Genomic DNA, 12,988 nt, shown 5'->3' with positions numbered 1-12,988 from the left:
CTGGTGACATTTTTGTGGTAGATGTTGCAGTATGTATTATTTCATATTTTTAATTGAAAATGATTAATAATTATAACTATTAAAAAGTATTAGTGAATACATTTTATAAAATTATTTTAAAAAATAAAAAATATATATTAATAAAATAAATTAAAATATATTAATAATAAGTTATATTAATAAAAATAATTACATGCATTTCATAATATTTACAATCTTATGATATTTAAACTATGCCTAATTTGATTTCAAACGATAAAAAAAAAATTGGCAAAGTATAAGAAATTCAAAATAACTAAATAAAGAAGTCATTAAATAAAATAAAAAGTATTTTTTATTGATATATGAATTAAAGAAAAAAATAAAATTTTGTTTTATATAACTGTATTTTCGTTTTTTTAATTAAAAAAATAGCTAACTCAACTTACCACATCCTAACTCATGAAAATTTCCATGATGTTGAATAATCTTTTGAGTTAACAATTTTACAAAGGATATACCTCAAATTTGTACATCAATCATAACACATGATTATTCAAACTCAACTTAAAAAAATTTAGTTTTGTTCTTAATTGGTAACATTTTTGAATAAACTTTGAGTTAAGTCCATAACTCAACTTAACTCAATGTTAAGTCATGTTACCAATCAAAGCCAAAGTTATTTAATCAATGTTGTTAGTGTTGGAGTAAGCTTGAAAAAAGTTTAAAATAGAAGTTATCTCATTTCTACCGAGATATGGGCTTAGGATTAGTTGGTTTGATAATATGTTAAGTTGCCTGTTTGAATTAGGAAATTGTCTAGATCTTTCTCTATATAAGAAGGTGCAAGGTTGTTGCACAACTTATGAGTTTTGAGAAAGAGTTTAAAAGCTTAAGTTTTGAGTAATTTTCTAAAGCTAATAAAAAAGAAGTATTCTTTTATAAACTTGCTTTCTCTCTAATCTTTCAATTCTAGATTTGGTACCATAGCCTTGCAAGATCACATAAAAACTATGGCAGAGCTTACCATGGCAACGACGAAACCAAAGGAAGTAGGAGGATCTTTTCCATTACATGTCCAATGTTAAATACAATCAATTATACTGTATAGGCAATGAAGATGAAGATCGCGTTGAAGGTCCATAAGGTATCAAGGGTTGTTGAAGTTGTTACAGACGATCTCGATGGCGAGAAGAACAACATGGCTATTGCCTTTTTGTAACAATCAATACCAGAGAGTCTCATCTCACAAGTTGGAGAGCTTGATTTGGCAGAGAAAGTATGGGAAGCCATTAGAGCTCGACATGTGGGAGCAGAGAGGGTTCGAGAAGCTAGATTACAAACCCTAATGGGTGAATTTGATCGATTAAAGATGAAGGACTCTGAGACAATTGATGATTTCATGAAAAAGCTGTCTGAAATCTCTTCGAAGTCAATTGCTTTGGGTGTAAACATAGAAGAATCAAAGATAGTTAAAAAATTTCTCAAGTGTCTTCCTCGTAGAAAATATATACACATAGTGGCGTATCTAGAACAAGTTCTAAATCTTAACACCACATGCTTTATAGATATTGTGGGGCGACTGAAAACCTATGAAGAACAAATCTTTGAAGAAGAAGTACATGAGGGTAAGTTAATGTATACAAATACAGAAACTCATATGGTTCAACCAAATCGAGATTTTAACGGAGACTACAGAGGTAGAGTTTGTGGACGCTATGGTGGAAGAGATTTATCACAAATCACATGTTTTAGGTGTGACAAGACGGGTCATTATGCTTCACATTGTCCAGACCAATTGCTTAAGCTTCAAGAGACGCAAGAAGGTGATAACAAAGATACACATAATGCAGACAAACTTATGATGCATGAAGTAGTCTACTTGAATGAGAAGTGTTGCGTGCCTAGTAAGTTTGAGATAAACACAATTGAAGATAATATTAGGTATCTTGACAATGGAGCTAGCAATCACATGACCGGAGATGTACAATATTTCTACAAGCTTGATCACTCTATTACTGGAAAAGTGAGATTTGGAGACGATTCACATATTGATATTAAAGGAAAATGGACAATAGCTTTCATTGCTATGAATAGGAAGCCAAGAGTAATGTCAGATGTGTACTTTATCCATGATTTAAAAAACAATATCATAAGTCTTGGGCATGCTACATAATCCGACTATGACAATATCGTAAGTCTTGGACATATAAAAATCAAACAGATATAAAATTAATAAAAAAATATAAAGTTAAAAATATGGAAATTAAAAATGTTGTGTTTTATTGATTTTCTTTCTATTTAATTTTTTAGAAAATAGAAATTTAATTTTTTTAAGGATAAAATTGTAATTTTAAAATAATAAAACACATCACACGTATTAAACTTACAACATTTAAAAATTGAGATATTAATTTACCTTAGTTAATTAAATGATGTATTATTTTTCCAACATAAAAAATTCAGGTATTATTTGCCCAAAATAGAAACAAATGAGGTATTTTTAACTTTTTTTTCCTTAAATAAAATAAGATAAGTCTATAGTGTTTTTTTTTTTTTAAACAACAATATAAAAAGAAAAATACCTTAGAATAACACAATTCTAGGTTTTTCTTCCAAAATTAGCACAACTCTCAAATTTTCCAAAACTAGCATTTTTACATATTCAAATTATTATTTAATTTAAATAACAAAATTCATTTTTTCAAAATCAAACTCATGATATTATTAGAGTCATAGCTCCGACCAAGCTTGCGATAAAGATTCTGATCTGAGATCTTCATTTTCGATCTCATATCTTTTCAATTAAGTGCCAAAACAATCGACTAAACTTCATTACTTGCCAAATCGATTGACTGAAGCTTCTCCAGCTCCATTAGATCCACGGCTGAGATCTCATATTCCGACCTCATCGTCAAACCTCCTCTTCTTTCCTCTGCCACCGCCACCGTCGTTTCAGCCCTGCGAATTCCCACCGCCATGACCGCGAAAATGGACTCAGCGAAGGTGAGCTTCGTTGCTATAGTGGGACTGTACGGACCACCAAACCGTCTAATCTATGATTCTTGGATTCATAATCTATGTGTATTAAGCTCTCTGTTTTGTTGGATTGTTGTATCTATATGTGTATTAAGCTCTCTGTTTTGTTGGATTGTTATATCTATATGTGTATTAAGCTCTCTGTTTTGTTGGAATTGTTATGGTTTAAAGTTTCAGAATTGAGTGGGATAAATTTAATTACGTTTTCAATCTTTGTGACCCTTACGATGGAGCACCGAGGAACTGATTATTGGAAATGACGCTCTGTTCCATTGCAAAACACAATCACGATAACGTCAGTGTTTTGTTATACACTGCTCTCAAACATTTTGGAATTTACTACTGTATATGTACCTGTGTTGGTGATTCTGAGGTGGTGATAATGTTCAGGGAACAAACCTTGTGTTTGTTGAGCACGGCGAATTCCCGGTATACTAATGTTTGATACACTGGCTCATATTCTAGGCTTGAGATATGTCTTCCCTTTGTCCTGATTCTAAAATTTATCAAGTTAAATTCTTACAACGTTGTGGTTCGTTTCTTTTGACTTTTGTATGCTTTTTACTATCCGAGCTTGCTTATGAACTTTGCAGTCACCAAGATTACATCTCATGGCTCAAATAATTGATGAACTAGGCAGCAAATAGACTGATCTCTTTCCATACTTAAAAGATAGTTAATTATGTGTGTATTGGGTATGATGCTAATAAGTTTCATCTTATTTGTCTTGATGTGTACGTATGTGATGCAGAGATAATGGAAGCACATGTCCACGTAAAACCTCCCTTTCCAATTATGAATTATGAAATCAATGCTTTGTGAGGATGTGTGTATACTTGTTTTTTTTGGCTTCGTGAAGGCTTTAATGAAATTCATATTGGCTTTCCTGAAATTCATATTGGTACATAATTCATATTCTTGAAGGCTTTCCTGAAAAGATTTGGATTTAGTGGAGATGGTGAAGCTTGCGGTGAAGATTTCAATCTGAGATCTTTTCAATTAAGTGCCAAATCTATCTACTGAAGCTTCAATCAATTGCTAAATTGATCGACGGAAGCTTCTCCATCTCCACTAAATCAAAATCTGAGATCTCACCTTTCAACCTCATCTTCAAACCTCCTTCCTTCACCATCGTCGCTTCAGCCCCACGAATTCTCATCGCCAGAGCCATGGAAAACAAACTCAACAACGGGGGCTTTGTCGTTACAGTGAGAACGTACGACGAAACAGAGTCTGGTGACTTCGTATCTCTGATCTGTGATGATTTTGTGATGAGTAATCTTGTTAGGATGTTTGTGATTTGTGGTTTGATGAAAGATGCATGTGCGTTGTTTTATAAAAACATTATAGAAAAAGATTTGGTGGTGATGGTTGATGGAAGAAAGAGATATGGTGAAGTTGTTTTGATGAGGAAGAGAAAAGATTTATTGTCAGTGGTGGAAGCTGCAGAAATGGGGAAAGAGAAGCATAAACTGATGAATAAAGGCTTGAAAACATCTATAAGTATGTTATAATGATGCTTCACAAGGAGATGGAGATTACAAAGATTGATTTGATTAAGACTACTCAAGCTCAACTTATTCAGTTTCTCAACTCTTTCTACATCTAATGATTATATTCTTCAAGAGTTTGCTACATTTTCAGACATACAAATTGCAAATCCAAAGTTGGCCATGTAGATGTTGGTTTCAGATATTTGGGAAGACTTTCATAAAATTTAAGTTCATCTTCCTGAACATTATGAATTCCTTCCTAAACTTAGAAAAATGTGTTTTTAAATCTCTTTATTTATCTTTTGTCCTAATGAATCACAGAGTAGTCCATTACTAAGGGTAATGTATCAAAGATTCATCAATGTCCTAACCATCTCTTTATATATATTTTTTTTATGAAAGTCATCATAAATATTAAAGAATCTTTCCTAAACTTCATTTAGTTCTACCTAAATAATTTTGTTTGCATCCAGCTTGGTATTTAACCTATATTAATGTTTCTTGTTATACTTTTTGCATATGAACATATTGGCTTACTGGTTACACTCTCTTAGACAATTTATAAAGGCTTCAGGTTTGAATCTTGGCAGATGTTAAAGAGCTCACACTTTTATTTTATTTTATGAAAGCCATCCTGGATTTTAAAGGACCATTCCTAAACATCACTCAATCTTTCATGAATAAATTTCATTTATGAAAGCCTAATATGACAAAGATTACTCTATCCATGAAGAGTAAAGATTTCATTTTTGTGCATATTCTGATGTTTACTAATGTCCACACTTTTTACGAAGGTCTTTTTGAATTTCATCATGAATTCTAAACATTTTATGAATGTCATCCTGAAATTCAAGAAATCTTTCAAGAAGTTTGAGGAATCCTTCCTGAACTTCGTAGAATCCTTTCTTGAATTTTCTGAAAACTAAAGAGAGAACATGTAGCAAACTCAATCACAACTACCTCAACAACTATTAACTTGTCTAATAGAAATACAATCACATATTCAAAAATCAAACATCATTATACTTCTACCATTGTCTTTGGTTTGTTTCTTCTACCTCTAAACCTCTAAATTATTATACTTCCACCATGTCTCTCAGTCACGTCCTCCGTCGTCTCTGTACCATCATCACCACTTTGATACCATCTAACAACATAGAGCATCGACCAAAATGCCTAAACTAAAACCGCATCCAACATGATCATTGGGGAGCAAAACATGGATATAAGCTTCAACATCATAGAGTTTTCCTTGCTTGCAAAACTTCTTCACAAAAATGGAATTTGTGACAACACATAGAAAGCCACACATAGAGATATGGTTGAAGATGGCATCAACCATATCAAAACACTTCACCAACACAATTTTATCAATTCCAGAAACCAAATAAACAAAAACAAGGAAATGACTAGAGTTCATGATTGAGAGACCCATATCACAAATCAACAATCTACTGGAAATCTGAAACTTTTGGAAATGAGAAAGGGAATTCAATCACAACATATGATTTAATCGAATAAATAAAGCTATGAGACCTAAGAATGGAATCCAAAATCGAGGACCATAATCCAGAATTGACAATAGAGCTTCATATACATTATCCAAAATTGAGATTACCTTCCGCGTCGAGTGCTTTGTGGCGGTGGTATTAGTCCCTGTTGCGGCAGAACTAGACCTTCTCATCACGGGAACCAAATCTTGGTTTTGGGATCGATCAAATGATAGCCTCACCGTGGCTCAGATCTCTTCTTTGCGCCACCGACATCCCCAACACCACCGTTCGCAAGCTATTTGCTTTGAGGGTAATCAAAGTTGGATGTATTCTCTTTGAATATAATCGACATCCGTCTAGTCTCCGCCGTCGTGTTAATAGAAACCGTCGATGCTCTGGTTCTCTCTCACTTTTCTCTCACCGGTTGAACGAACACCAATTCTCTAATTTTTTCAATTCCAACATTTTGTTTGACCTTTGTTTATTAGTAATATAAATTTGTGCTAATTTTGTCATTTTGAAAAATATGTACTGAGTTTGGAACAAAAAAAGGGAAATTGGCAATAACACAAAAAAAAGCTTTAATTAATTTATTAACCATTATATCCATGACTTTATAGTTTTTTTTGTATTTTCTATAATAATGACAAATTTGCCCATTGTACACTATGAACAACTACCCCTCTCTCTCACATACATAGTCACGTCCATTCTCTTCTCGTTATATACTTTCTCATTTTCTCTTCTACCTTAACCTTTATCTTTCTTCTTTTATTTTTTCAATTTTCTTATCTATCTTTCATTAATTTATTTATAGTTTACAATAAAATCTATTTTATACAAATTATTTGTATTTCACAATCTCACTTAAAAATTGACTTTTTCTTTTATGTTTTTATCTGATTTTTTTTTAAGTGAACAACTTTAACGCAATATATAATTAACATTATGTATTTATTTCTACTATATAGAATATAACAACATTTTATTATATTTTTTTAAATAGATTCTATTAAATAATTTAATTTTAGCATACACTTAATTTGATAGTCTGGATTCTCAATATTGTATCTCTTAGGGTATAGTATCATTTTTTTCGAAAATTTTTAAACTCGACAAATTAAGTTTCATATATTATATGTTTCCTAGAAAACAGCTTGTTTCACATTTTTCATTTTATTTTATATTATTTCATTTCATATGTTCTATTTATAAATATTTTCTGTTTTGTTATTATTTTAATTTAGTTTAGATTTCTATAAAAAGTAGTATAGTATAACATTTATATTCAGATAGATTCTATATAGTATTGTTTGTATCTTACTTACATTATAATGTTTCTTATTCGGCATGTGTTTAACTTGGCTTGTTGAGTTACTTAAGCCATATTTTTTTTATGTTATAGCATTTCTTTTTCAAAATATATTAAACTTGTCTATTTGGGTTCTTTATGTATCTTGTAGGGTATAAATTTTCTCTTTACGTTGTCTGTTTCATTTAACACTTTTTAAATAACATTACCACGACCATAATACATTTATTACTATTTTATATAGTTCTATACTATTTCATTTGTCATATGTGTAAATCAAAACTTCTTTTATTATTTTTTTACTTTGCTAAGTTTGTGTCTGTTTAAAAAAATTCAAATCATGATATATAGAATAGAAAAAACTAGATTTATTTTTATAAAGATTATAAATTGAAAACAACATTTAAAATAATAAATATGAAATCCACTGAAAAGGTAAAAGACCAAAAAATATATTTAAAAAAATAGTTACAGTATATTCTCTCTCCTCTCTCCCATGTCACCCTCTCTTTCTTTTAGTTGTTGCTCCTTGCGTGTGTAATTCACACAAGGTGAATTTGGTCATTTCTCCACATCTAGTGGTTATTTGCTTTGTTTTTCCAGTTAGTATGCTATATTTTTTGTTCATTTTTTTATTGGTTACACAGCAAATTCGCCCATAAATAAATGAGGAATTGCAATGCATAACCAACAAAAAAACTATAATTCATTGTCTAACCACTCTAACCATCAAACTACCATATTCCTTGTATTATATGTATTAATGACAGTTTTGTCATTTTTGTCTTCTTCTACATCTTTTTCATTATTTTTTTTCTTTTTTTTCCCATCCCCATTTGATTTAATACATATATATACTACTAAAGTTTTCATATGAATTATTTAAATTATGTAATTTCATTTAAAAACATAGATCTTTTTCTGTTTATACTATGATAAGTATTTTTTTAAAACAAACTAATTTGATTATGATGAAGTCTCTTATTATATAGAACAAACACATATTCTATTCTATTTTTAAAAAGAAATTACAAATTTTGAATTTATTTTTACTTCTTTTAAACATATGTTTTGGGTTTGAAAATTGCTATTACTCAAATGAACATTTTATAAATTCTCTTAAGTTGTATTTCTTAGATTATAGTCTTTATTTTTAGTTCCAATTTTTTCATAATTATTATCTCTTAGGATATAACGTAAAATACTCGGTATGCAATTAATTCGGTCGTTTGAGGTGCCTTTATTGTATCTCTTAGAATATAAATTTCTTAGTCGTTATGCGTTTAAACTATTTGTTTGGGTTCTGTATGTTGTATCACTTAGGGTATAACATTTTTATTTCAACATCTGTTTAACTCGACAATGGTTAGTTTTTTTAATTTTTTATCTCGTCTCTCAAAAGTTTTGTATTCTCACCACGGCCACTAGCCCACAACCACCACTATCACCACAACCATGTCACTGCGCAACCACGACTACTGCTGCCATAGCTACCATCACCACAATCTTCATTACCATAGGTACTAACACAACTACATTTACCACTATCATTGAATTATTAGAAATTATGTTAAATACTTAAATAGTATATAGTATTATTTTGTTTTATGGGGTTCTATATAGAACATTGTTTTTTTCGTACTAATACTATTTATCATTGTAACTACCACCACTACTAGTACTACCAGTACCACCATACCATGTTTACCACTACTATAGATTTATTATATAAAATTTGTTTCATTTTATAATATATACTTTTATTCTATACTATATAGTTTAAGTGGAGTAACTAAACACTATTTAATATTAAAATTAATTTTTAGCTGATTTTAAAAATTCCAATCATGTTATATAAAAAAGCTATGTTTTTTATAAAACTATTGTAAGATTTACTCAGTTATTTGAAGAGGTTAATTTACCATTCAAAATTAAGAAGGGGTAAAATCAAGGTTTTTGCCATGTCATCACCATGCTTCTTTTTTCTTCTTCCATGGACGTGTCTTTCTGCTGTCCTTTTTAGTCTTTTTACAACTGCCAATGGTTACTCATTTAATTTCATCAATTAGTATGCTATATTCTTTGTTGTTGTTGTTGTTTTTTTTTTTTTTAATTTTGGTTAGACACCAAATTCGCCCTAAATAAATATAACGTACGGCGAAAAATAAAAGAATAGATACATTCGATAAGATTTGCTTTCTACTTTTTGGCATGTCACTACAAAAAATTAGTTGTATTGTATCATTTAAATTGCATCACACAACTAAATGAAGTAATTTTAAATTGTTTATTTACGAGTGAAGCAAATATATATGACATAACATCAATTAACTATAAATGATGTTATAATTATCTAATTTAACATTATTTAGTTAAAATTGATTTACTTTTTATTAAATTGTATCGTTTCTTAGAATTGATATAAAGTATAAATTTACATTATTTAGATAAGTGATGTATTTATTTATTTCTGGTGAAATCACTTTTTAAACGATTAAAAATTTACATCAATAAAAAACTGATGTTAAAATTAATTATATTAAAAATGAATATACAAATATATTGGTTTTTTAAAACAAAAATCAAATATCCTCAAAATCGATTGAGAACCCTACTTCCCCATCGTCTTCTTCTTCAGCTCTTCACGCTTCTTCATCTTTTCAAAGTTTTTTTTTTTTTTTTGTGCAAATTTATTCAAGTTCATAAACTAAGAATTATTGTAGAAGAACAATTGGGTTTTGTTCCTCTTGTCTAACACAATCTAAGGTATGTTCTAGAAACTCAAATCTCATGGTTAGTTTTGAAATAATCCTTTTGTTTTCATTCGTTGATTGATTGATTAATTTCTAAAGCTTACAGACTAGACTAATCTATTTTTTAGGTTTGATGGATAAGTCATGGATAAAAAAAACCACGTTTATCTCAATATTACATATTAGGGGTGAAAAGTTTTTTGGATTTTGCATTTGGTACATTAACAACAACCATGATGAAATGTCCATGTAACCGTTGTTCTCTGGTGAAATATAAGTCGAGAGAAGATATTGATGGTGATTTGATGCAGTATGGCTTTTTAAGTTCTTACACACATTGGGTACTACACGGTGAGGATATATGTGTCACAAGTAATGCAAGAGTAGCTTCTGATATTGCTCCGGTTGAAGTAGATTCAACTTCGACTCTCTTGAATGATCTTTTTCCAGATAGTACTACAAATATTGATGGTGGATATGAACCTGGATCTTCTGAGGAACCTATGGACACTGATAGACCATCAACTTCAAGTGGAAATTGTGAAAAAGGAGAAGGTTTTGATGAGTTGCTTGCTGATTTTAATCAAGAGCTATATGCAGGATGCACTGAAGCTGTACCATATCAAATGTATTTGTGGAATTACCGACAAGGGGATATCTTTGGTGCTTGATTTGCTGAAAGAAGCATTTACACATGCCAAATTGCCAGCTTCATTTAGTGACATGAAAAGGGTTATTCGCAAATTAGGATTGAACTATGAGTCAATTCATGCATGTCCAAATGATTGCATGTTGTTTTGGGGGGGAAGATGCAGAAAGGAAAATCTGCAAAGTTTGTAAAGCATCTCGTTGGAAAGAAAAGATTAAGACAAAGAGTACATGATCTGCTGGGTCTGCAACACCTGATGGGTCTGCAACACCTGCTGGGTCTACAATATCTGCTGGATCTGCAGGATCAAAGAAGAGAAAAAGTAAAGCTCCTACAAAGGTTTTGCGTTATTTTCCTCTAAAGCCACGACTACAACGTTTATTCATGTCATCAAAAAACTGCTACCCACATGAGATGGCATGCAACAGCTAGTAACAATGATGGTAAGCTTCGACATCCAAGAGACGGAGAGGCTTGGAAGGCATTTGATCAAAGATATCCCGAATTTGCATCTGATCCAAGAAATGTCAGATTAGGTTTGGCGACTGACGATTTTAACCCCTTTGGTACAATGAGTGTTAGTTATAGCATATGGCCAGTGATATTATTTCCTTATAATTTTCCACCATGGATGTCAATGAAGCAAACATCAATGATTCTCTCTATGGTTATCCTTGGAAAGCACATGCCTGGTAATGATATTGATGTCTACTTGCAACCACTTATAAAAGAGTTGAAGGAATTGTGGACAATTAGTGATTTTCCTGGTCTTGGAAATTTGTCGGGTTGGAATACATATACTACATCAGCTTGTCCAAACTGCAATTTTGATGCCACTGGACAATGTTTACAGCATGGGAAAAAACTGTTTTATTGGTCATCGTTGTTTTCTTCCTCAAGATCATAACTTTCGTCAAAATAAAAATAATTTTGACGGAAAGATAGAAACCAGATCTCCACCAGTCATATTGACAGGTTCTGCAATTATTCATCAACTAGAAAAGTTGATGTTACTCTAGGTAAGAACCATGGTTTACTTAGAGTTGGAAAGAAAAGAGGTTAAAGTGGTACTGCTGCAGGAAGTAGTACTAAGCAATGGAAAAAAAAGTATATATTTCAAGTTGTCTTATTGGGAATTCATTGTGTTGCGGTATAACTTAGATGTCATGCACATAGAGAGGAATGTGTTTGACAATCTAGTTTACACATTTTTGGATGACAAAAAAAAATCGAAAGATAATCTGAGTGCTAGAAAAGATCTATGTGAGCTAGGTATACGTTCTGAGTTGTGGCCTGATGATAATGGGAAGTATAAAGCAGCAGATTACACTTTGAAAAATGAGGGGAAAGACATTCTTTTAAGTGTCTTAAAGAATGTAAAATTTCCTGACGGTTATGCTTCTAATTTATCAAGTTGTGCTGATGTTAATCGTCGAAAGCTATCAGGCTTAAAAGTCATGACTGTCATGTGATAATGAGAGACTTATTGATAGTCGCAATTCAGAATCAGCTGCCAGATGATGTTACATCAGTCGTTGCCGAGCTTTGTCATTTTTTCAGAGATATATCCGCAAAGGTCCTTGATATCGATGAGCTTGATAAATTACAAGACCGTATTGTACTGGCTTTATGTCGTATGGAGATGGTTTTTCCTCCATCATTTTTCACAGTGATGGTACATTTAGTAGTACATCTGACAGAAGAAGCAAAACTTGGGGGGCCAGTTCCATTTCATTGGATGTACCTGATTGAGAGGTATTTTTCCCATATATATATTATATATCCACAACTGAAAACTTACTTACTTCACTTACCTACAAGACTCTAGGGCACTTCAAATCATATGTTCGGAATCGCGCTAAACCTGAAGGTTCTATATGTGAGCAATATTTAGCTGATGAGTGTATAACATTTTGCTCCATATATCTCAATGATATAGAGTCACGATTTACCCGGTATGGCTGTGTTGATGATCGACCTCTGCCTCAGACTAGTATAAGACCGAATTCAGAACTTCCATTAATTTTTCCAAACCTTGGAAGATTTGTTGGAGCCGGTCAGGTTTATACTCTTACTCATCTACCCACACACTACAAAAGAAAGGTCAGTTTGTATCATTTATTTTGAATATTTGCATCACCCTATTTTATATCATTTATTTAAATGATGAAAAATTCTTTTGCATCATTTATAAGTAATGCAAATATTCAAAATAAATGATACAAACTGACCTTTTTTTTGTAGTGTGTGGGTAGTATTTTTATATATTG

General features: G+C 31.3%; 1 protein-coding gene and 1 pseudogene across 1 annotated transcript; both read left to right on the top strand.

Moving 5' to 3' along the window:
- The first annotated feature begins 1,093 nt into the window (after positions 1-1,093).
- LOC147942706 (uncharacterized) lies at positions 1,094-2,155 on the top strand. The gene is made up of 2 exons (XM_087456168.1): positions 1,094-1,166; positions 1,215-2,155. Exons 1-2 carry the CDS (start codon positions 1,094-1,096, stop codon positions 2,153-2,155), a joined length of 1,014 nt encoding a protein of 337 aa, XP_087312294.1.
- An 8,047-nt stretch (positions 2,156-10,202) lies between these two features.
- On the top strand, positions 10,203-12,845 carry LOC147942705 (uncharacterized; annotated as a pseudogene).
- The last annotated feature ends 143 nt before the right edge of the window (positions 12,846-12,988 follow it).

This window comes from Camelina sativa, chromosome 6, assembly GCF_030686135.1.
Source record: "Camelina sativa cultivar CO46 ecotype springtype chromosome 6, ASM3068613v1".
NCBI lineage: Eukaryota > Viridiplantae > Streptophyta > Magnoliopsida > Brassicales > Brassicaceae > Camelina > Camelina sativa.
This window is presented reverse-complemented; position numbering and strand designations above follow the sequence as displayed.

Bases quoted from the DNA above. Each gene is read 5' to 3' on its own strand.
- LOC147942706 (XM_087456168.1), top strand. From the start codon at position 1,094: ATGAAGATGAAGATCGCGTTGAAGGTCCATAAGGTATCAAGGGTTGTT. The intron at 1,167-1,214 runs GCGAGAAGAACA...AATCAATACCAG, and splicing joins TGTTACAGACGATCTCGATG to AGAGTCTCATCTCACAAGTT.